The following is a 24896-nucleotide window of genomic DNA, read 5'->3' as shown; positions in this document are numbered from 1 at the left end:
TTCGATTTTCGATTTGTTCTCTTCTCCTTGAAATCAAGGTTTCTAATGTTGTTATTCTCCTTGTAGCTGATTGGCTCGGGTCATGAATTATAACGCTTTAATGAAGACTTTAAAAAAAAAAAATCCCTATGGGAGAAATGAATGGAAAAAATACTTCCGGAACCAACGGCACTGAAAAGTGGACGGGTGCTAAAACAAAACAAAACAAAACAAAACAAAACAAAACAAAACAAAACAAAACAAAACAAAACAAAACAAAACAAAACAAAACAAAACAAAAAAATAAAATAAAATAAAATAAAATAAAATAAAATAAAATAAAATAAAATAAAAAAAACCCCGGAAATTATACTTCATTTTATTTATATTAAATTAATAAACAAGTAAAAAAAAAAAAAAAAAAAACTGGTAAAACTTTCATGTGCATTACAGTGATGATCAGGAGGGAAATATTAAATTGCCATTAAAATAAAATAATACAAAAAATACAAAAAAAAATAAATAAATACGAAAAATAAAATAAAATAAAAATACCCGGAAATTATACATAATTTTATTTATGCAATATGTCCAGTTTTTTCTTTTGATTTTGCGGTGAAATGCGAGATGTTATTGTGCGATTCCCTCATTTTCATGGGGTCAGACTGACCAGTCACGTTTCTGCTCCACTTCTCTGCTCTCATTCATCTTTTACTGTCTCTCCCGACAGATGTGACACTTCACATCCTCTTAATGATTAGCAGAAACTGATGAAACACACAGTGTGACCTGGTCAACGCTCCCTCTTATAATCACAGCACTCTTCACATTTACAGTCTGATATTCAATCTTCTTCTGCACAGTTTACGGCCCTCGAGACAAAGCTCTGGCCATTGAGAGGCTGATGCAGGAGAGCAGCGTCTAATTCACACTAGTTATTTGCAATGAAAAAAGTGATTTATTAAAGAGCAGAAAATGATTCAGCAGTGAAAACGGGTATAAAAAAGCATGAAAACTCACAAATGAATGCTTCATTTTCTTAATGTCGTAACCATTTGTTAACAAACAAGTATTCATTACTTCAATCAGCTCATTGTTTCTGCATTAAATTATTACATTGTTTAAATTAATGCATTTTTCGCTAACTGTGATTTGTATATGTACATTTCTGAAATGCATAACTCCCTCTGATATTACTCTAATTGTAATGTGGTGGACTCATGCATTCACTGTAAAACTGCTTTGAAACGATGTGTATTGTGAAAAGCGGCATACAAATAAATATGAATTGAATTGAAAACATGATTTTAATAATTAACAAGACTCACGTGCATACTTGGCAGAATCTGATTCACTTTAACCACATATTCTTTTAAAGCTTAACCTTACGCTTCCCATAATAGAGAGCTTACTTATTCAAAAGAACGGATATTACATTTGCACATGATTTAACCTTTTCCTTGAACTCATTTCCAGTGCAAGTGCATTTATAACCTTCTGGGAAACATTCATTTAAGCAAATACATCCCTAATAGCATTTGACTTCATGTGCCCTTTTATAAATGACCCGCTACACGCTTCACAAGCATCTGATTCGAGTCATTTGGCTTAATCACATCCCATTGGCCAATCAGAACGAGAATATCTCATTAAATCAGTGATGTCAAGGTCCTTCACTTCTATGCTCATGCCGTCGGGCCCAGTAGAACGTGATATAGATGTGGTTATTAACTAAACGATAGCCTTCGTTGCAATAAATGGTGATGGACAGCTCAGTCTCGACCCAATTTCAGGCTCGTATGGGGAATAAAATATTGGAGGGAAACTGGGTTAATGTGCTTTAAGGAGATTTCTATCACCCTCATGTTGCTGGATGACTTAGACAAGCTTCGTGTGAGAAGCGGATCAGTTACTGTCAATGAGTTGAACTGGATCATCAAGATTCATGAATGAATAATTTGTGAAGCGTTCAGGTGATTTTTGAACCGATTGCACGTCGTCTGTCAGTCTGTTCATCACACACAGTCATCGTCAGACTTCAGAAGAATATACAGAAGAGCATGTGTATATAGACTGCTTTATTTGGATGTTTTTATGATACTTTTGCATAGGAATGCACCGATATGAAAATTATTAAGTTGTATTTTGGATACCATATATCTGTAATTTGAGTTTTAAAAAATCCTAAAGATATTGTTTGATAAGTGAGATCTGTGATTGTAATCCTTGAAAACCAAAAAAGTAGCACTTGAAAAGTCCTTGAAATGCCGGGAATGTCTTTTTACAGAATCTGTACGAACCCTGATATTAAAATTAAAATGAGAACATTATAATTGTGTGTTTGGGACGTGGATTTTAATTTTGAGACTTTTTTTTTGTGATAAGGCTCTCAAGAATTAAATTAAAATTTGAGTTCTGTATAGCGCTATTCAAGCGCTACTTTTTTTTGGTTTTCAAGGACTATAATTAGAGATCGCACTTATCAAACAATATCTTTAGTGTTTTTTAAGGATTTTTTAAAACTCAAATGACAGATATATGGTATCTAAAATACAACTTACAACGTATTTAATAATATACAGTACTGTGCAAAAGTCCGAGACGCTTGAAGAAACCTTCCTGCAAAGCTCCCTGAAGAACTATGCGCAAGTGTACCTGGACAAAAGCCATTTTAAACGCAAAGGGTCGTTACACCATATACTGATTTGAATTCGTTAATAGAAGTTAAATCATAAAGAAATTCAATTTGTGATTTTATTTTTGAAAGCATTCTCACAGCATTTTAACACAAGTGCCAGTGCTTTTCCCAGTTCTGTAGCTTTGCAGGAAGGTTTCTTCAAGCGTCTCGGAGACGTTCCTGCAGTTCTTCTGGATTTAGTCTGTCTCAGTTTCTTCTGTTTCTTCATGTAATCACAGACGGACTCGATGATGGTGAGATCAGATCAGACCGGCTGTTGTCAGACTCCTTGTGCATACACAAATCTCACTGGATTATTACAATTAATGGCAAAAAGAACGTTTGGAAATGTAAACTGATATTTCCTACTGACACACTACAGCAAAAGATAGAAATAACTGACTTAAACCATTTTTTGGGGGGGGGGGGGGGGGGGGGGGGTTAAAATACAAAGTTTAAAATGGCTATTATTTCTCATTAAATCATATTTTATATTATAATTGGCATACTTCACGTGGAGAAAAGGTCTGATGGGGGGTTATCAGACGGGCTGCAGTGTTCATTTTGCGTGAAAAGATTGTATTTGTGTTTTTTGTCCGAAAATGTTTTATTTATATATATTGTATTTAAATAACTCAAACACTTTCAATTTCAAAAAGTCAAATTAAAGTACTTTAAGCACCTTAATTGTACGAACCCTGTTTCATGTAGCCGATATGACAGACTTGCGCAGCAGGTTTTTCCTTTTTGTAGTGATTTCAATCATTTTTCAAGCAATTCAAAAGCATCATGTTGAACAGTGTGAATCTGAAGAGTCTCAGCTGAAGGAGATAATACATTATTTATCGGCTTAAATATATATGACATATTTTCTTATCAAACCGATAACGATAACATTAAAAATGAACATAATATCGATCGATACCGATATGGTGGACGAGATATCATGCATCCCTAACACTGTAAACCCGAACTAGAGGCAAAAGTTCGTCGAGACAAACTTTAAGTTGGCTTGAGAAAGTTTGTACTGGAAAGTTTGAAGTTTAAAGTAGTTTGAAGATTAAAGTGGTTTGAAGTTTAATTTAGTTTAAAGTTTAATTTAGTTTAAAGTTTAAATGAGTCTAAAGTTTAAATTAGTTTGAAGTTTAAATTAGTTTAAAGTTTAAATTAGTCTAAAGTTTAAATTAGTTTGAAGTAAATTACTTTAAAGTTGAAAGTAGTTTAAAGTTAAAATTAGTTTGAAGTTTAAATTAGCTTAAAGTTTGAATTAGTTTAAAGTTTAAAGTAGTTTAAAGTTAAAAAGTTGTTGGGGGTTTTCTAGTGGGTTGCTAAGGTGTTCTGGGTGGTTGCTAGGCGGTTGCTAGGGTGTTCTGGGTGGTTGCTATGGTGTTGCTAGGCGGTTGCTAAGGTATTTTGGCTGGTTGCTAGGGTGTTCGGGGTGGTTGCTAGGGTATTCTGGTTGGTTGCTATGGTGTTGCTAGGGTGTTGCTAAGCGGTTGCTAGGGTATTTTGGGTGGTTGCTATGGTGTTGCTAGGCGGTTGCTAAGGTATTTTGGCTGGTTGCTAGGGTGTTCGGGGTGGTTGCTAGGCGGTTGCTAGGGTGTTCTGGGTGGTTGCTATGGTGTTGCTAGGCGGTTGCTAGGGTGTTCTGGGTGGTTGCTATGGTGTTGCTAGGTGGTTGCTAGGGTATTCTTGGTGGTTGCTAGGCGGTTGCTAGGGTGTTCTGGTTGGTTGCTATGGTGTTGCTAGGCGGTTGCTAGGGTATTCTGGGTGGTTGCTAGGTGGTTGCTAGGGTGTTTTGGGTGGTTGCTAGGCGGTTGCTAGGGTGTTCTGGGTGGTTGCTATGGTGTTGCTAGGCGGTTGCTAGGGTGTTCTGGGTGGTTGCTATGGTGTTGCTAGGCGGTTGCTAGGGTATTCTTGGTGGTTGCTAGGCGGTTGCTAGGGTGTTCTGGTTGGTTGCTATGGTGTTGCTAGGCGGTTGCTAGGGTATTCTGGGTGGTTGCTATGCTGTTGCTAGGGTGTTCTGGGTGGTTGCTAGGCGGTTGCTAGGGTGTTTTGGGTGGTTGCTATGGTGTTGCTAGGCGGTTGCTAGGGTATTCTGGGTGGTTGCTAGGCGGTTGCTAGGGTGTTCTGGGTGGTTGCTATGGTGTTGCTAGGCGGTTGCTAGGGTATTCTGAGTGGTTGCTAGGCGGTTGCTAGGGTGTTATGGGTGGTTGCTATGGTGTTGCTAGGCGGTTGCTAGGTATTCTGGGCGGTTGCTAGGCGGTTGCTAGGGTGTTCTGGGCGGTTGCTATGGTGTTGCTAGGTGGTTGGTAGTTGTCACAGATGGTTACTATGGAGTCTTTATAGAGTTCTTAGCATGATCTTGGCATGATATAGCACTTAACTAATCGCTATTAGCATGTAGCTATTCACTGCTAGCATGTGTAGCATGTTGGAAGTGCTGTTTGCTAGCATGAGTCAAAAGAGCCAAACCTCATCTCTATACGATGTTCTGATACAGAGATATAGGTCTTGCAAAACGGTTGCTAGGGTACTCAAGTTTGGTTGCTATGGAGTTGCTTGGGAGCTGGAAGCTTTAAACTTAAGAAGTTTAAAGTGGTTTGAAGTTTAAAGTAGTTTACGAGTTTTGAGTTTATAAGTTTAAATGAGTTTAGAGTTTAAGTTTAAATGAGTTTAGTGTGTGTGTGTGTGTGTGTGTGTGTGTGTGTGTGTGTGTGTGTGTCACACACACACACACACACACACTCAGAGTTTATGAGTTTAGAGTTTATAAGTGTATAAATTGATGAGTTTATAAGTGTTAGAGTTTTTGAGTTTAGAGTTTATAAGTTTTAAATGAGTTTAGAGTTTATAAGTTTAAATGAGTTTAAGAGTTCAGAGTTTATTAATTTATGAGTTTAAGAGTTCATAAGTCTATGAATTCATGAGTTTATAAGTTAATTAGTTAATAAGTGTATGAGTTTAGAGTTCATTAGTTTAAATGAGTCTCAATGGCTAATATAGTATATAGAACGGCAGTTTGGTTTAGTCTTCAAGGTATTTTGATTTGAATTTTCGTCGGTTGGTCAGTTTGAATCTGGATTTGAATTTTTTAGAACTCCCCAATGCAAGTCAATGGGAGTTTTTCCGAGTTTTGATCGTCATTTTTAGGAAAACCGTAAGTCCGATCAGTCTGAAAAGATATAGCACACTTGGTCAGATCAGTTTGAGTGTCTGAGCCGAGTTTGGAGTATGTGGAGTTAAAGCTCTAGGAGGAGTTTCATATAGAAATTTTAGTCTCGGAATAATAATAATAACTAGATTAAAAAGTTCGTCGAGACAAACTTTAAGTTGGCTTGAGAAAGTTTGTACTGGAAAGTTTGAAGTTTAAAGTAGTTTGAAGATTAAAGTAGTTTGAAGTTTAATTTAGTTTAAAGTTTAATTTAGTTTAAAGTTTAAATTAGTCTAAAGTTTAAATTAGTTTGAAGTTTAAATTAGTTTAAAGTTTAAATTAGTCTAAAGTTTAAATTAGTTTGAAGTAAATTAGTTTAAAGTTTAAAGTAGTTTAAAGTTTAAATTAGTTTGAAGTTAAAATTAGCTTAAAGTTTTAATTAGTTTAAAGTTTAAAGTAGTTTAAAGTTAAAAAGTTGTTGGGGGTTTTCTAGTGGGTTGCTAAGGTGTTCTGGGTGGTTGCTAGGCGGTTGCTAGGGTGTTCTGGGTGGTTGCTATGGTGTTGCTATGCGGTTGCTAAGGTTTTTGGGTGGTTGTTAGGGTGTTCTGGGTTGTTGCTAGGGTGTTGCTTGGTGGTTGCTAGGGTGTTTTGGGTGGTTGCTAGGGTGTTTTGGATGGTTGCTAGGTGGTTGCTAGGGTGTTCTGGGTGGTTGCCATGGTGTTGCTAGGCGGTTGCTAAGGTATTTTTGGTGGTTGCTAGGGTTTTCTGGGTGGTTGCTAGGGTGTTCTGGATGGTTGTTAGGGTGTTGCTAAGCGGTTGCTAGGGTATTTTTGGTGGTTGCTAGGGTGTTGCTAGGCAGTTGCTAAGGTATGTTGGTGGTTGCTAGGCGGTTGCTAGGGTGTTCTGGGTGGTTGCTATGGTGTTGCTAGGCGGTTGCTAAGGTATTTTGGGTGGTTGCTAGGGTGTTGCTGGGCGGTTGCTAGGGTGTTCTGGGTGGTTGCTAGGGTGTTGCTAGGCAGTTGCTAGGGTATTCTGGGTGGTTGCTAGGGTGTTCTGGGTGGTTGCTAGGCGGTTGCTAGGGTGTTTTAGGTGGTTGCTAGGCGGTTGCTAGGGTGTTCTGGGTGGTTGCTAGGCAGTTGCTAGGGTGTTTTGGGTGGTTGCTATGGTGTTGCTAGGCGGTTGCTAGGGTGTTTTGGGTGGTTGCTATGGTGTTGCTAGGCGGTTGCTAGGGTGTTCTGGGTGGTTGCTATGCTGTTGCTAGGCGGTTGCTAGGGTATTCTGGGTGGTTGCTAGGCGGTTGCTAGGGTGTTTTGGGTGGTTGCTATGGTGTTGCTAGGCGGTTGCTAGGGTGTTCTGGGTGGTTGCTAGGGTGTTGCTAGGCGGTTGCTAGGGTGTTCTGGGTGGTTGCTATGCTGTTGCTAGGTGGTTGCTAGGGTATTCTGGTTGGTTGCTAGGGTGTTCTGGGTGGTTGCTAGGCGGTTGCTAGGGTGTTCTGGGTGGTTGCTAGGCGGTTGCTAGGGTATTCTGGGTGGTTGCTATGGTGTTGCTAGGCGGTTGCTAGGGTATTCTGGGTGGTTGCTATGCTGTTGCTAGGCGGTTGCTAGGGTATTCTGGGTGGTTGCTAGGCGTTTGCTAGGGTGTTCTGGGTGGTTGCTAGGCGGTTGCTAGGGTGTTTTGGTGGATGCTATGGTGATGCTAGGCGGTTACTAAGGTATTCTGGGTGGTTGCTAGGCGGTTTCTAGGGTGTTCTGGGTGGTTGCTATGGTGTTGCTAGGCGGTTACTAAGGTATTCTGGGTGGTTGCTAGGCGGTTGCTAGGGTGTTCTGGGCTGTTGCTATGGTGTTACTAGGTGGTTGGTAGTTGTCACAGATGGTTACTATGGAGTCTTTACAGAGTTCTTAGCATGATCTTGGCATGATATAGCACTTAACTAATCGCTATTAGCATGTAGCTATTTACTGCTAGCATGTGTAGCATGTTGGAAGTGCTGTTTGCTAGCATGAGTCAAAAGAGCCAAACCTCATCTCTATACAATGTTCTGATACAGAGATATAGGTCTTGCAAAACGGTTGCTAGGGTACTCAAGTTTGGTTGCTATGGAGTTGCTTGGGAGCTGGAAGCTTTAAACTTAAGAAGTTTAAAGTGGTTTGAAGTTTAAAGTAGTTTACGAGTTTTTGAGTTTTGAGTTTATAAGTTTAAATGAGTTTAGAATGAGTGTGTGTGTGTGTGTGTGTGTGTGTGTTCACACACACACACACACACACACACACTCAAAGTTTATGAGTTTAGAGTTTATAAGTGTATAAATGCATGAGTTTATAAGTGTACAAGTTTTTGAGTTTAGTTTATAAGTTTAATTGAGTTTTGAGTTTATAAGTTTAAATGAGTTTAGAGTTTATATGTGTAAATGAGTTTAAAGAGTTCAGAGTTTATTAATTTATGAGTTTAAGAGTTCATAAGTCTATGAATTCATGAGTTTATAAGTTAATTAGTTTATAAGTGTATGAGTTTAGAGTTCATTAGTTTAAATGAGTCTCAATGGCTCTTATAGTATATAGAATGGCAGTTTGGTTTAGTCTTCAAGGTGTTTAGATTTAAATTTTTGTCGGTTGGTGAGTTTGAATCTAAATTTGAATTTTTTAGAACTCCCCAATGCAAGTCAATGGGAGTTTTTCCGAGTTTTGATCGTCATTTTTAGGAAAACCGTAAGTCCGATCAGTCTGAAAAGATATAGCACACTTGGTCAGATCAGTTTGAGTGTCTGAGCCGAGTTTGGAGTATGTAGAGTTAAAGCTCTAGGAGGAGTTTCATATAGAAATTTTAGTCTCGGAATAATAATAATAATAATAATAATAAGTTTAAATAGGATTTCAGTAAGTTGGCTCTCTCAAGCCAACTTAATAAGTTTAAATAGGATTTCAGTAAGTTGGCTCTCTCAAGCCAACTTAATAAGTTGGCAAAACTCAATGCATTTAAGGCAATCAGTTGCCTCAAAATATTTAAGTTTCAAATATTCGAAGTTTAAGTAAGCAGAACTTGGAGATTTTTATTTTGTACTCATACATTAACGTGAAATGTTTGAGTACATTAATACATTAACTTAAAAATTTCATGTATCCTCAATGTGAAAATTTTTGTTATTATAAACTTACCTAGTTATAACAAACTAGTTCAATAAATGCTTATTAATCTTGCACAAAAAACAAACAAACAAACATTATATTACACTTAATTTCAGCATTTACTCTCCCTTTCGAATGCCATGGGCAAAGCATGCTGGGAAATAGAAATCCCAGCCCAGTTTCAGTTGAACTTAAGTTCGTCTAAATTAAAATAAATAATTTCACAAAACAATGAAACAGTTCAGTTTACTTAAATATATCAGTTCTGTGAACTTGAAAGAAAAAGAAAGTGCTAAATCCTCATAAAAGTTCATTTGACTGAACTAATTAGTTTAACTTAAGTTCCTACTCAAACCAATTAATTATTTTGAGTGTTAGGGTTTACAGTGATGAGGGTCAAGCATTAAAAGGTCCTTGTTCACTGTACACCACTTACAACTTATATAATATGCAATTCAACATACAGTACCAGTCAAAAGTTTGGAAACATTACTATTTTTAATGTTTCTGAAAGAAGTCTCTTATGCTCATCAAGCCTGCAGTTAAAAAAAACAAAACAAAAAAAACGTAATATTATGAAATATTATTACAATTTAAAATAATGGTTCTCTTTTTTAAATATACTTTAAAATGTAATTTATTTTTGTGATGCAAAGCTGAATTTTCATCAGCAAGTACTCCAGTCTTTGGTGTCTTATGATCCTTCAGAAATCACTCTAATATGATGATTTATGATCAGTGTTGGAAACAGTTGTGCTGCTTAATATTTTTTTTATAACCTGAGATACTTTTTTCAGGATTATTTGATGAATAAAAAGTTAAAAAGAACTGTATTTATTTAGAATAGAAATCTTTTGTAACAATATACACTACCGTTCAAAAGTTTGGGAACAATAACTCTTTTTTTTTTAAAGAAATTAGTACTTTAATTCAACAAGGATGTGTTAAATTGATAAAAGGTGATGGTAACGATTTATATTGTTAGAAATGTTTTTATTTTGAATAAATGCTGTTTTTATGAATAAATGCTGTTAACGTTTTACTCATCAATGAATCCTGAAAAAAGTATTCCAAAAAAATATATTAAACAGCACAACTGTTTCCATCATTGATAATAACTGAGTATCAAATCATCATATTAGAATGATTTCTGAAGGATCATAAGACACCAAAGACTGGAGTACTTGCTGATGAAAATTCAGCTTTGCATCACAAAAATAAATTACATTTTAAAATATATTAAAAAAGAGAACCATTATTTTAAATTGTAATAATATTTCATAATATAAAACTTTTTTTTTTTTTTTTTTTTTTAACTGCAGGCTTGATGAGCATAAGAGACTTCTTTCAAAAACATTAAAAATAGTAATGTTTCCAAACTTTTGACTGGTACTGTAAATCTTACATTTATGCAATCTGAGTGATCAGACCAACCATAAATAACATGAGACTGAGTGACTAATAACAGCTGACAACTTTTCCTTAAGGACTAATAGAGCTGTGACACTAAAGCTCATGAAATCCTCCTTATCAAGATTCAAACATCATTTTTTAGAAATCTTGTGCACACTGACCCACTTCTTGAGCTCCGGATGCTACAATAACTACCAAATTTGCTTTAAACGGTCTCCTGCTCGCCGTCCTCATATATACGCACTCCGTTATCTAACACTCGGCCCTTCTGCATCACTCGAGGACAGAAGTAGGTTAATCTGATGACGGATAGCATGTGCGCACCTCCATCTATGCTCTGTTTATGTTGCATATGGAGGCAAACAGACACAATCTGCAGACTTTTCCCAGCTTTATGAGCTGATTTTGGGACATAATCTGTGGATTGGATTTAAACATGTGTTACACTGAGTCACACTTTTACTGTTAGCTGGTCAAAACAGACTGAACACCATAAGGGGAACTTTGTTTTTTTTATTATTATTAAATTAATATAATATTGTCACTGTAATATTTAGTATTTTGAAGGGATTTCATCATACTAAACAATATTTATAATTTTCTTTTAAAATAATAAAAATATAAAAACTGACTGAAAATATTTTTTATGAATATATATCAAATAAATATACGATATTTGTTTTCAATAATATTTTCACTTTAATATTCTGTATTTTGAGGGGATTTTATGATACTAAATTTGTGTATATATATATATATATATATACTAATTTAGTACCATAAAATCCCCTAAAAATAGTTTATAATATATATATATATATATATATATATATATATATATATATATATATATATACACAGAGAGAGAGAGAGAGAGAGAGAGAGAGAAAGAGAGAGAGAGAGAGAGAGAGATTTTTCCCTTATATTTTCACTTTAATATTTTGTATTTACAGGGGATTTCATGGTACAACCCATATTTACTTCTAAATTAATCAACATTTACATTTAAAACAATACAAAATATAAACAAACAAACTGAACAACATAAGTGTAACTTTTTTATATATAAAATGAATATATTATATTATATTATATTATATTATATATATATATATACAATATACAAAATATTCTAAATTTTGAGGGGATTTCATGATACTGAACAATATTGATTTCTAAAGTATTCATTTACATTTAAAATAATATTAGAGAAAAACATGTTATTCTAATAAAAATAAAAATATATAATATAATAAAAACGTAAACTTTCCTGGTCTACGTTGACTAAACAGTAGCAGATGATTAAATATCCCTGGGTTTGTCGCTAAAAGCATAATCAATCTGAGCAAAATGAGCATGAAAGAGATGGATGTGAGTGTGTGCTGGACGCTGTGATTGACAGCTGCTCTGTGGACACAGATCGCATCGCTCACACTACACTGAAATCACAAAGCAAAACCATTCTCACTGCGTCACAACTACTGATACACATCTACTGACAAACAGATGCAATTTCAATTACTTTACTGAAAAAAGGTCTTGCAACCTCTTGTGCTTTAACAAAGAAATATTCCTCTGAATAGAAGCTTAAATTCACACAGTTACGAGAGGCCAGCTGGCATAACACACTCTCTGCGCTCAAAACGTGAGGTGAATCAGAGGAAACGTGGAGAAAGATGATAAGTTCAAGGTAAAACTTTAAAACAAATTAATATAATGAATGCATGCTAAAACCCTGAAAATTATTACTTCAAAATAGCCAAATAATACTATAATAGCATGATTAAAAAATTATGAAAATTAAGATCTGATGGCCAATCAGAAATATAGATTATTCATCCATTTTCTAAATTCAACTGGCATTGGCAGATTTGTTAAAAAAAAAAATGTATAACGTTTTGAAAAAAAAAAAAAAAAGTAATATCTTTGCATAATATTATTTGATATAATAGTCAAATATTATCTAAAATAATATCAAATAATTTCAAATAATGTATAACATTTAACAGTATGGTCTCATTAGTTAATGCATTACTACATTTGTTACAGTATTTATTAATCTTTGTTGACATTAAAATTCAATAAAATTCAAGCAAAAATGTTAAATAAATATATTGAAAGCATGCTAAAAAAACTGAAAATGAATAATAATAATAATCTGAAATAATATTGTGATAATTCAGATTTTGATGGCCAGGAATGAAATATTAATGATCCATACATTTCCCGAATTCAACTAGCAATGTTTAATAACGTAAAGAGTGAATAAAGTATTTCCCCCAACAGAATTATTGCAAAGCATTAGGATATAAGAGTGTGTGTGATTGTACCTCACTAAGCATGGGCAGTAAGAAACACACTCATCTGACATTTCTTTTCACTAATGCGTGTGAATCCAGACGCACACACACGAGAACACAATCTTCAGATAACCTGGACATATAGCACAGAAAATCAAACTAGCACAGAGTGTTCACGCTCTAATAACACACAGAGAAACTGCTGACGACGACTCACACTGGTTTATCATCAGGACTGATCGTCCACATTAGTGTGACTGCATGCAGGTGATCATGTGGTGTGTGTGTTTCAGTCCTTCTCTGGCACGGTTTCACGACATACACATTTATTCAGACGCCTTCAACATTTCTCACATTATCACAGTTTATTCACTAAAGAGAAATGGTAATAAAACATGACAAGAACTCTTGAGTCTTGAGTCAAAGAAACACATACAGGCAAAACTAAATGAATATTCGTGTCTCCTGACGAATCATTGAGGTCTTATGAAGTGAAACGATCGGTCTGTGCAAGAAACTGAACATTATTACCTGTAATCCACAGCCTTTCTGTTGCATAATTCAGAAGTCCGTCAATGGCAGGGAAAGCTTTAAGAAAGACCATTAAATCTCAAACGCTTGACCCATATAGGTCTATGAAAACAAAGTTTCCATGTTTATGTTTATGCTTTTACTAAGAACACATTTATCAACATTTACACAGAAATTCATTCTGCCTGTGTTGTAGTTCACATCTTTTTGGCAGCGAAATGATATAAAGCCTCGACTAACTTTATTTTGATGGATAATCTGCTGACTATAACTTTGTAAATACATGTCAAGTTATTAGAGTATTACTGTCTTAATATCTGCTAACACTTCATTTTGATGACATTCTGCTGACTAAGTAACTTTGCAACTACAGTCAAACCCACATGTATTCAGACTCCTTCAACATTTCCATTATCAGTTTATTCGCTATAGTTTAGAAAATGGTGATAAAATATGAGCAGAACTCAGTTGATATTTGATTGGTTTTGTCCGTCCTTCTGTTAGACTGTCTCACACATGAATTATGTTGAATATCTGTCAGCTGTTAAATTTAACTACAACTTTTTTCTTTTTTTTTAATGAAATGAATATACTATATTTTTTCCTATAATATTGTCATTGTAATATTTAGTATTTCATCATACTAAACAATATTTATAATTTTCATTTAAAATAATAAAAATATAAAGACTGAAAATATTTGTATAAATATATATATCAAATGAATATACTATATTTGTTTTCAATAATATTTTCACTTTAATAGTCTGTATTTTGAGATTTTATGATACTAAATTAGTATATATATATATATACTGCATAATAATTTACTTATTTACAATTTCCATTTAAGATAACTCCATAAGTATATATATATATATAGAGAGAGAGAGAGAGAGAGAGCGAGAGAGAGAGAGAGAGAGAGAGAGAGAGAGAGAGAGAGAGAGATTTTTCCCTTATATTTTCATTTTAATATTTTGTATTTTCATGGTACAAACCATATTTACTTCTAAATTAATCAACATTTACATTTAAAACAATAAAAAAATATAAACAAACAAACTGAACAACATAAGTGTAACTTTTTTTATATATAAAATGAATATATTACATTATATCATATTATATTATATTATATTATATTATATTATATTATATTATATTATATTATATTATATTATATATACACCAGTTTAGCTCAACCAATCACCAAGCAATGCTTAATTTTGTTCAGTCTGTGTGTAAATAGAGCATTAGCAATTAAAGAAAAAACACTTCAGCAAAACATGATGTCGGAGTAATATTTGGTCCCAAATTTGTAGAAATTTTCACTGTATGAAGAATTTTTGGGTATAATATGTCACAGTTCATTTATTTCGCTATCCTCACTTACAGAAATGAACTATAGTGTCAAAATATATCAAAAATGATATCTGGTGTCAGATTCACTGTAGGCTTTTAGCACAGAGCTAAACTGGGATTTCGGGAAGAGCTGACGGGAAAGCAGGGAGATTTGTGCTCTTCTTCTGTACAGCCATGATGCTATTCTTAACCACTACGCCGTATGACGTCACGTGTGTCCGGACCGGGATGATGAAATAAAGCAGCTGCACTGCCAATGAAATCCTATTTTAAAATCGACACAAATGTGGTTTATATTGGATTGGTGTAAACGGGATTTATCCACTGAGAGTCAAGAGACTGTGGAGAGACGTTGTTTTTTTTTTGAAGATGTAAATAAAACATAATACTGAAGGATGTTTTACAAGGAAATACTATTTTTAGTTTTTCTATTTCAGCATTTCGTGTTTAATTCAATGTGTGACTTTTATTGTTTGTGAAATTTACTAGCAATTTCTGGGAGAAAATTCTTTCTAAACCAAATTTATTTCAGTTTGAGGTCTGACTCAGTGACTCTTTTATTTTATATAATAAATCATTTGTGGCTTTGATTAATTATTCATTCATGTGACGTTTCTGATGTAGTTACACTACAATCTTTAAGTTTGGTTTGGTAAGTTTTTTTTTTAAAGAAATCAACACGTTTTATTAATAAAATTTGCAATAAATGGATGAAAAGAGACAGTAAAGACATTTATTATGTTTTGCTGTCACTTGATCAATTTATTGCAGATTTGATTAATAAAAGTGTCAAATAAATGCTGTTCTTCTGAACTTTCTATTCATCAAAGAATCTTGAAAAATAAAATGGATAATGGATAATAATCATAAATGTTTCTTGATCATCAAATCATCATATTAGAGTGATTTCTGAAGGATCATGTGACACTGAAGACTGGAGTAATGATGCTGAAAATTCAGCTTTGATCACAGGAATAAATTACACTTTACTATATATTCACATAGAAAATAGTTATTGTAAATTGTAATAATATTGCACAATTTTTACTGTATTTTTAAAGGGGTGCTATAATGCCCTTTTCACAAGATGTAAAATAAGTCTCTGATGTCCCCAGAGTGTGTGTGTGAAGTTGTAGCTCAAAATACCCCACAGATATTTTTATATAACATGTTAAAATTGTCACTTTTTGAGGGTGAGCAAAAACGCACCGTTTTGTGTCTGTCCCTTTAAATGCAAATGAGCTGCTGCTCCCGGCACAGGGGGCGGAGCTTGTGTCCTTTTTCTGTCTTGATAATCTGTAAATCGTGTTCCGGGGGCGGGGTTTATGTAAATTCTAGGGTTGGTGATGTCACTAACCCGGGAGGAATGTGGTGTAGTCTCTACCAGCCGTTTGTTGTAGTCTTTAAAAAGTGATTTCTGTAAAAGCAAATATCTCCCTTTGCTTTGAACTTTGAGCGTTGTAACTTTGCAGATGTTGTTTATGCTCAAACAGCAACATTACACACTAACTACAGTTAGAAAAGTCAAATCATAATCAACCACTCCTTTAAGCAAATAAATGCAGCCTTTCTGAGCATGAAAGATTTTTTTTTTAAAACATTTAAAAAATCTTACTGACCCCAAACCTAAACAGTAGTGTATATTATTGTTATTGTTTACAATAAATACTATATATTAATTAAATTAAACACACAATGCTATTCACATTTAAAAAACCAACAAAAAACAGCTTGTTTGAAAGTGGTTGATTTATGTGGAATGGCTGTATGCCTTTGCATTGTGGGAAAAGGAACATTAGTGAATCTTCCAGTGAATGAATAAAGATTCAATGGAAAAGAGGAGAAGATAAAGCAGTGAGCAAAGCATGTGTTGGCGAAGTTAATGCGTGGTTCCTGAGAAAGAGAGCTTGGAAACATTAACGGTGAGTGTGCGCATGTGTTGACGTCGATTAATGGAAGAAAGCTTGTTAGCTTTTTTCTTTGGTCACTGAAATGTACTAGTAGAGGAGGCTTTTTAACAACGCCTCTACTTACATTAGTGCAAAACTTTCCTATATACAATTCACTGAAGTTTCAGCTGAAATAAACACTAGTGGCAGTAAAACACCAACAACTTTTATTCCTTTTGACACAGATTATTTATAAAGACACATTTTCATGTGGTTCCTTGCACAATGCTGTTATGAGCTCAAAACAGATTTACAATAGTGCATGGTTAGTTAACTAACACACGTTTTTTGATTGAACTTTTAAAGATCCCTCTGATAATATTTTAAATGCTTTAGAATCACAGAGCTGCTGTAATCAATAATGTACATCTAACTCAGAGATTAGGCTCTGAATGAGATCAGTGATTCAGCTCACAACATGATGATTATGTCAAACACCTGATCACAAAAAAGAAAATCATAAAATCATAAAAATCAAGGGTCAACAGCCCAACCAAAGCACACACTGATCATCATAATGGTGACCTGAAAATGGGGACTCTTTCCATCAGTGATCACTAATGTAAAATACCAAGACCACAGCACGCACATCACCGGCAAAAATATGCTCAGGGTTGGGTGCACGACAAGAGAAATAATAAAAAACAGAAAAAGTCGACACACCAAAGCTCCAAAATATGCAAAAAATGTAATAGTGGACTCACACAAGGGTTACGTTTCAAGTATGCAGGCTCCCCATCAGACAATTAAAAGTTTAAAAGCCTTTGTAATCACAGGTGAATAATCAAGGAGCACATGACACACGGGAAAAAGAAAAAGACAAAAAAAGTAGTGATGCACCGAAATGAAAATTCTGGGCCGAAACCGAAACCGAAAATTTAGGATGCACTTGGCCGAAAACCGAAACTGAAGCCGAAAATGGCTTCTTTTAAAAACGTATATATATATTGCTTGAATTTAATGGATCTGAAATGAAAATCACAATATAATAATAAAACTTTTATTAACAGTTACATAACAAAACATAAAATATTTTTTAACAATAAATATAAATAATAATACCAAAAAATATTATTCTTCAAGTTTTATGTTCCATCAAATAAAATAGTTTTTTAAAAGTTGTGCAAAAAAAATCCACAATTTTGGAGATTTTTGCCGAACAAATGTTATATATTGCAACTTTGGTGTCCTCTCATATAGGGCTGTCACTTTTGTGAAAAAAAAAATCCTGTTCGATTTTTGAGACATAGGCTAAGTGTTCATTGAATCGTTAGTAAATTGCCTATATTTGGCGTTGATCTGTTTTCAACGCCAAATATAGGCAAATCCACGGACAACTAAACAGGCATTAGGACGAACGTAAAGAGGGCGCTTGAGACGCGCACAAGTCAGGAATGTGGACTGCCATAACATCAATGAAAAACATTACTGAAGGCTACATATTATGCACTATATTATGCAGAAATAGTGTGTGTGTGTGTGTGTGTGTGTGTGTGTGTGTGTGTGTGTGTGTGTGTGTGTGTGTGTGTGTGTGTGTGTGTGTTTGTCAGAACCTGAAGTTGCTGTGACGCGCGTTCGCTGCGAGCGTATTAGTGACGAGCTGGACGCGCTCCGAGAGAAGGCCGTTAAAATCGATTCCCTATTTTCGTTTTCGAAACTTGTGTTGGTGGGTCTGATCGATTGTGTAATAAGTGACAGCCCTTTGACATGCTTAATCTTTGATAGGCAGACGCGTGATAACAGCTCAACCGTGAGTGAAACCTAAGCGCTTGCGCACGGATGGGAGGGGCGGGTGACATTCATTTTCGGTTTACGTTTTCGGCTGTTTTTTTTTATTTCGGCCCGAAACCGATAATGCCATTTCGGCCGAAAATTTTCGGCGGCCGGAATTTCGGTGCACCCCTAAAAAAAAAGAAAAAGAAATGAAAAAGACTCATATATTTCTGTTTGAAACCGCATCTTTTTCTCTCCGTTTTGGCCTTCCGTCCACACTGAGATGGCGTTTTTATTAATTTAATTAGTATTTAATTAATTTAAATTCCAATAGATGATCATGTGTATACCGGTGTATGTGCGGTTCACTTTCACACAGTTGCCAAAATATGTAACTTCACACACTCTTCATATCACAGTCCTGCAAAGATGACACTCGTATTCGCTGTCCTGCGGTGAAACATGAGAGCAGTTTTAGACCAAACATATAAAGGTGAGTGAGATCGACCTGGGTGATTCAGTGAGATATTTTACTAAATAGCCAGAAGAATTGCGTGATAACTTTATTATTTATGTTTTTGTGAGGGTTTGCACATGTTCAGTAAGGTACGGTAAATTTAGCGTTTTTCAACGTTTCAGTGTGGATGGGAATCTTTTGGAAAACTGAGGCGCGTTTTTAACCGTGTCCGGATTAATGTAGACGTAGACTATGTGTGCCTGGGCTACCTTTGCTGAATGGCTTGCCGACACGCGCACTATGTGTTCTCATTAACAATAGATTTACGTTGCAATCTGATAGAGATAATAACCCCAGCAACCAGCTGTGCAAGTATCATAGTTAAATCATGAACATTGATATAATCCTTACACTCTTATTGACAAGAGAAAAGCTTTTGAGACGATAAAGAAAGATAGGAGCGTGAATCTGAAATTGACCGCGCACATTAAGCACAGCTAATGAAAACATTGCCTTTGGAAATAATGAATGCATCATTAGAGTTATGCAGAAAACATGGTAACCACACTGAAAGCGCAAATGCTTATTTTCACTTTAATCTTTTCTCATATCCATAGCTTATATGCTTAGTAAATCACTCCACAAAACTCTTAAACATAATTAGAACTGGGAGAAAATATATTTGACATTTTGTGGTGATACAGGCAATCAATCAGTTGAGATTTGCTATAAAGCTTTGCATAGGTGGATAAACTTCATATGCTACTAAAAGAGCTGAGCAATAATATATGATATCAACTTTAAATATCAACTTTATACAGTGATGTGCAATGATATAGTTTACACGTGACCATATTTCATATCATGCATACTGTTAATAAGCATTCAAAACGATTACAGTATTGGTCACTGAGCATGCAAACATCACATGCATTTGCAAACAGACAAATTTACAATCTGACCAATTAACCTTTACATCCCGACTCCACACACACGCTGCCATGCTGGTGATGTGATGATTCATGACATGACGTAGTGTGTATAAACGTCCAGAGAGACGCTGGCACAAGTGTGTGAGGGTCAGGGGGCGACACGTGTCCAGATCTCTCTCTCTCTCTCTCTCCACGCGTGTTTAGTTGGTCTTTCATCCCTGGGGTGTGTGACGCACAAACACACGGACGGGCCGCGCTGGACTCCATCGATTTCAACCGAGACGCAGACACAGACTCAGTGGCCAACAACGTATAACAGTTAAGAGGTTTACAGTTTAGGAGAGCATTTGCTCCATCGCCGGTTGCCTAGCAACCAAACAAGCCTGGTTACTGTTGTCATGGTGACCACACAAGTTTTTTAAAGTCTCCGCAACCAAATAAATAAATGCAGTAAATGTTCAGGCGTCGAGCAGCAGCAGCTTTCTTAGTGCCGTCAAACATCAATCTATCAATCTATCTATCTATCTATCTATCTATCTATCTATCTATCTATCTATCTATCTATCTATCCATCCATCCATCCATCCATCCATCCATCCATCCATCCATCCATCCATCCATCCATCCATCCATCCATCCATCCATCCATCCATCCATCCATCTATCTATCTATCTATCTATCCATCCATCCATCCATCCATCTGTCATTTATCTATCTATCTATCCATCCATCCATCCATCTGTCATTTATCTATCCATCCATCCATCCATCCATCCATCATCCGTCCGTCCGTCATCCATCCATCCATCCATCCATCCATCCATCCATCCATCCATCCATCCATCCATCTGTCATTTATCTATCTATCTATCCATCCATCCATCCATCTGTCATTTATCTATCTATCTATCCATCCATCCATCCATCTGTCATTTATCTATCCATCCATCCATCCATCCATCCATCCATCTGTCTGTCTATCTATCTATGTCTGTCTATCAAGCCATCTATCAAACCATTCAACTTTAAAATATTTTCAACAATTTTTAATCTATAAATGACAGTTATGGATTTAGTTGAATTTTAATGATCTTTACTTCTATTTCCTAACTGAATTTAAACAGCATTCTAAATTAAATTCTGAATGACCCAGATGCAATACTAGACATAAACAGAAACAATGCTACAAAAGCACCTGTAATTTTGTTATTTTGGCACAACACTCATGGCTTTTATAATGGCAAAGACACAATAAATGTTTCAGAACTCCGACTGCCGGCGCTGCTGTAAAATGTCCAATAAAAGCTGACATGGTGCTAGCAATGACGTACATCCAAATGCGTAAGTTTTGTATAAAATAAACCTGATTCTTACATCATTTTAAGTCGTTTTCAAATTGCACACATTGCTTTCTCAGCGGGACGCTCTTTAAGCTTTATTATTGGCAATAGTGAGTTTTATAAAACCTTCAACACTGCGTTCAACACTCGCCTGTGTTATTCAGGCGAGAGAGTAGCCAGAAATAGCAGCAGACGCTCCTGAGAAATCCATTAGTGCAAATAACATCTGCTTTGCTCAAACAGTTGTGATGGGATCGTGGAGGGATAGAGATGCTGTTCTGGGGATGTTGGGAGCGGAGTGTGCTTTATTAACAAGCTCAAAGTTTAGAAGTGCAGAAACACACGTGGAGAGCAGCACGACTCCAATGTCTCGCCCTGATCGAATACAAGATGATTAGCAGACTCTTGTTTAGTGTTGAACTCGGACTAAAACGACTGCTGGGACTTCGTGGGGTTTGTGTTGATGTGTACATAACAGTACCGGGCAAAAGTTTGGAGTTAATGTATTTTAAATTTGATTTATTTCAGTGATCAATGCTGAATTTTCAGCATCATTACTCCAGTCTTCAGAGTCACATGATCCTTCAGAAATCACTCTAATATGATGATTTGATGCTCAAGAAACATTTATGATTATTATCAGTGTTGAAAACAGTTGTGCTGCTTCATATTTTTGTAGAAACCGTAATACATTTTACTCAGGATTTTTTGATAAATAGAAAGAATAGCATTTATTTGAAATAGAAATCTTGTAACATTAATTGTAACATAAATAACATATTAGATATCTTTACTGTCACTCTTGAGCGATTTAATCCATCTTTGCAGAATATTTGAAGTCTCCATGAAACAGAAGTACCTGCCGATTTTATATATATACATATAGTGACGTACATCCGGAATCCGAATTATTGAAAAAAAGTATATTTTTGGGGTAGGAATTATCCATGGGTTGTTGATTGGATGTTGAGATGTGGGCGTGGCACTTAAAACATATGCAGATGAGCGTGAGCTTGAAGGGGCGGAGTTTATGAGGACTAAATACTGGAGAAGCCTGTTGTTTCACTAAGATCCAGGTATGACATTTTAATTAAAGTGCCCCTATTATGCTATTTTAAAGCTTCCTAATTTTGTTTTGGAGTCTCCTACAACAGGTTTACAGCGGGGGAAATAAGTATTGAACACGTCACCATTTTTCTCAGTAAATATATTTCCAAAGGTGCTATTGACATGGAATTTTCACCAGATGTTGGTAACAACCCAATGAATCAGTACATACAAAGAAACCAAAACAAATAAGCTCAGAAATTAAGTTATGTGTAATAATGTGAAATGACACAGGGAAAAAGTATTGAACACATGAAGAAAGGGAGGTGCAAAAAGGCATGGAAAGCCAAGACAACAGCTTAAAACTATTAGTAATTAAAAAGCAATCCAGCCCCCTGTCCGTGCAAATTAATAACAGCTGGTTCAGTCCCAACGGATGGCCTACAAAAAGGTCTCATTGCCAAGGTGTCACACAAGACACATCTCATGATGGGTAAAAGCAAAGAGCTGTCTCAAGACCTTCGCAACCTAATTGTTCCAACACATAATGATGGCATTGGTTATAGGCGCCATTCTAAGCTTCTGAATGTTCCAGTGAGCACTGTTGGGGCCATAATACGGAAGTGGAAAGACAATCATTTCACCATAAATTTGCCTCGACCAGTGCTCCTCGCAAGATTTATGACAGAGGAGTGAAAAGAATAATCAGAAGAGTTGTCCAAGAGCCAAGGACCACTTGTGGAGAGCTTCAAGAAGACCTGCAGATAGCAGGTACTGTTGTCTCAAAGAAAACAGTAAGTAATGCACTCCACCTCCATGGCCTGTATGCACGCTCACCACGCAAGACTCCATTACTGAAGAAAAAAAGCATGTTGAAGCTCGTTTAAAGTTTGCTGCACAACATTTGGAAAAGCCAGTGAAATACTGGGAGAATATAGTGTGGTCACATGAGAGCAAAATTGAACTGTTTGGATGCCATAATACACACCATGTTTGGAGGAGAAATGGCACTGCACATTACCCTAAAAACGCCATACACCTTGGTGTTGGCTCTTGGACAACTCTTCTGATTATTCTTTTCACTCCTCTGTCAGAAATCTTGCGAGGAGCACCTGGTCGAGGCAAATTTATGGTGAAATGATTGTCTTTCCACTTCCGTATTATGGCCCCAACAGTGCTCACTGGAACATTCAGAAGCTTAGAATGGTGCCTATAACCAATGCCATCATTATGTGTTGGAACAATTAGGTTGCGAAGGTCTTGAGACAGCTCTTTGCTTTTACCCATCATGAGATGTGTCTTGTGTGACACCTTGGCAATGAGACCTTTTTGTAGGCCATCCGTTCTTTGTATGTACTGATTCCTTGGGTTGTTATCAACATCTGGTGAAAATTTCATGTCAATAGCACCTTTGGAAATATATTTACTGAGAAAAATGGTGACGTGTTCAATACTTATTTCCCCCGCTGTCTATGCATCAAAGGTAAAAAAACCATATTTTTTTTCATAATATTCATTGCACATAACATTATTTCTCAAAGAGCCTAAAACGACTCGTCCAAAGCTCCGGTCTCTTTAAACTCCTCCTTTCCGAGAGCTGCTCTGCTCTGATTGGTCAGACGGCCCAGTCTGTTGTGATTGGTCGACCGCTTACAGCGCATGTCGTAAACGAAACACCCATTACCATAATTGAACTTCGGCTCCAGAGGCTTCCTAAAGCTCAGCGATTGTACACTTTAAAGACGATGACGTTGATTTTAACACATCAATCCGAGCGTGAGTCCGAAGATGAAACATTGGAAGAAATAAGTTATTCGATCCAAACAGATCCAGACTTGATAATTTCTCAGTGGTAACTTTTTACAAAGTCCATCAACAAACCCATGTGTTTACTGCAGTGCACATTTGGGAACTGTATCATTAACTGTATCAATAACAGCGCGTACGTTCACCGAGCACTGATGTAACATTAATCTTACTCCATCCTTTATCTTTACTCGAAGTAGTGAGAACGACAGACAATCTGCATTAATAGACAGTTTTAGGTAATATTGTCCCACAGCTGATTAGCAGAAGTATTTCAGTAAGACAATAATAATGCGAAACCTACACAATATAAAACAAAACGACGTATTTTGAACACCTAAAAAATATATACATCAATAATTAATCTTACTTGCAGGTTGTGATTCTGAGGAGCAAGCTGGTTTCTAATAAACTGTGTACTGACCCATCTTTAATGGATAAGCATTTTGTAAATCCCATTTAGACCTCACGAAGATTTGAGAAGCAATCGTCAAAATTTCCATTTCATGCTGACATAAAGAAATATTTAATATTTCTGTCACCAATCAAATAAGTACATATGTGACATCGATCATGTGATCATTCTCAAATCATACTGGAGAACATGACCATTACAAATACTAAGATATTCTGAAATTGTTTATCAATTCAAATTTTCACTTAAATTATGCTGATATACGATAATATCATACAATATGATACCAACAGTAAATAGAAATATTTTCACTAGGAATGAATATGATTCTGAATGGACTCACATTAAGGCCAAGCCCAGGTAGTTAGCGGTGCTGCCCCAGTACATGGGGTTCTCCATCACATTAAAAGGGAAACTGGTCACCTTCTGATCCATGAGGATGCCGAAATAATCTCCTGTTTAAAGATAAAAACAAGTGTGAATAACTCCACATCATTCACATACACACTGAATTTCACGTGCGGTGTCTGAAACTTGAAAACACTGCTTTCACAGGCAGAATACGACAATACATATTCATTCCTGGTCTTTATTCCTCTCTGTTGGCTCACTTTACACATTGTATAGTTGCACAATTAAATGTACAATAACCAAAACTGCACAAAACCGTGATGTGTGCGCCATCTTTATATTCTGCA

At 35.7% G+C, this 24896-nt stretch overlaps 1 protein-coding gene across 1 annotated transcript in view; it reads right to left on the bottom strand.

Moving 5' to 3' along the window:
- pemt (phosphatidylethanolamine N-methyltransferase) overlaps positions 1 to 24896 on the bottom strand; it is a gene marked incomplete at its 5' end in the record, with an annotated part of 95826 nt that overhangs the window by 8481 nt on the left and 62449 nt on the right. Inside the window, 1 exon segment of the mRNA XM_079851486.1 lies at positions 24542 to 24653. Within this exon segment, the coding sequence (XP_079707612.1) occupies positions 24542 to 24653 (112 nt within the window).

The sequence above is a fragment of the Squalius cephalus genome (genome assembly GCF_949319135.1).
Source record: "Squalius cephalus genome assembly, chromosome: 19".
NCBI classification, from domain to species: Eukaryota; Metazoa; Chordata; class Actinopteri; order Cypriniformes; family Leuciscidae; genus Squalius; species Squalius cephalus.
The sequence above is the reverse complement of the archived record's forward strand: the minus strand, read 5'-3'. Positions and strand labels throughout refer to the sequence as shown.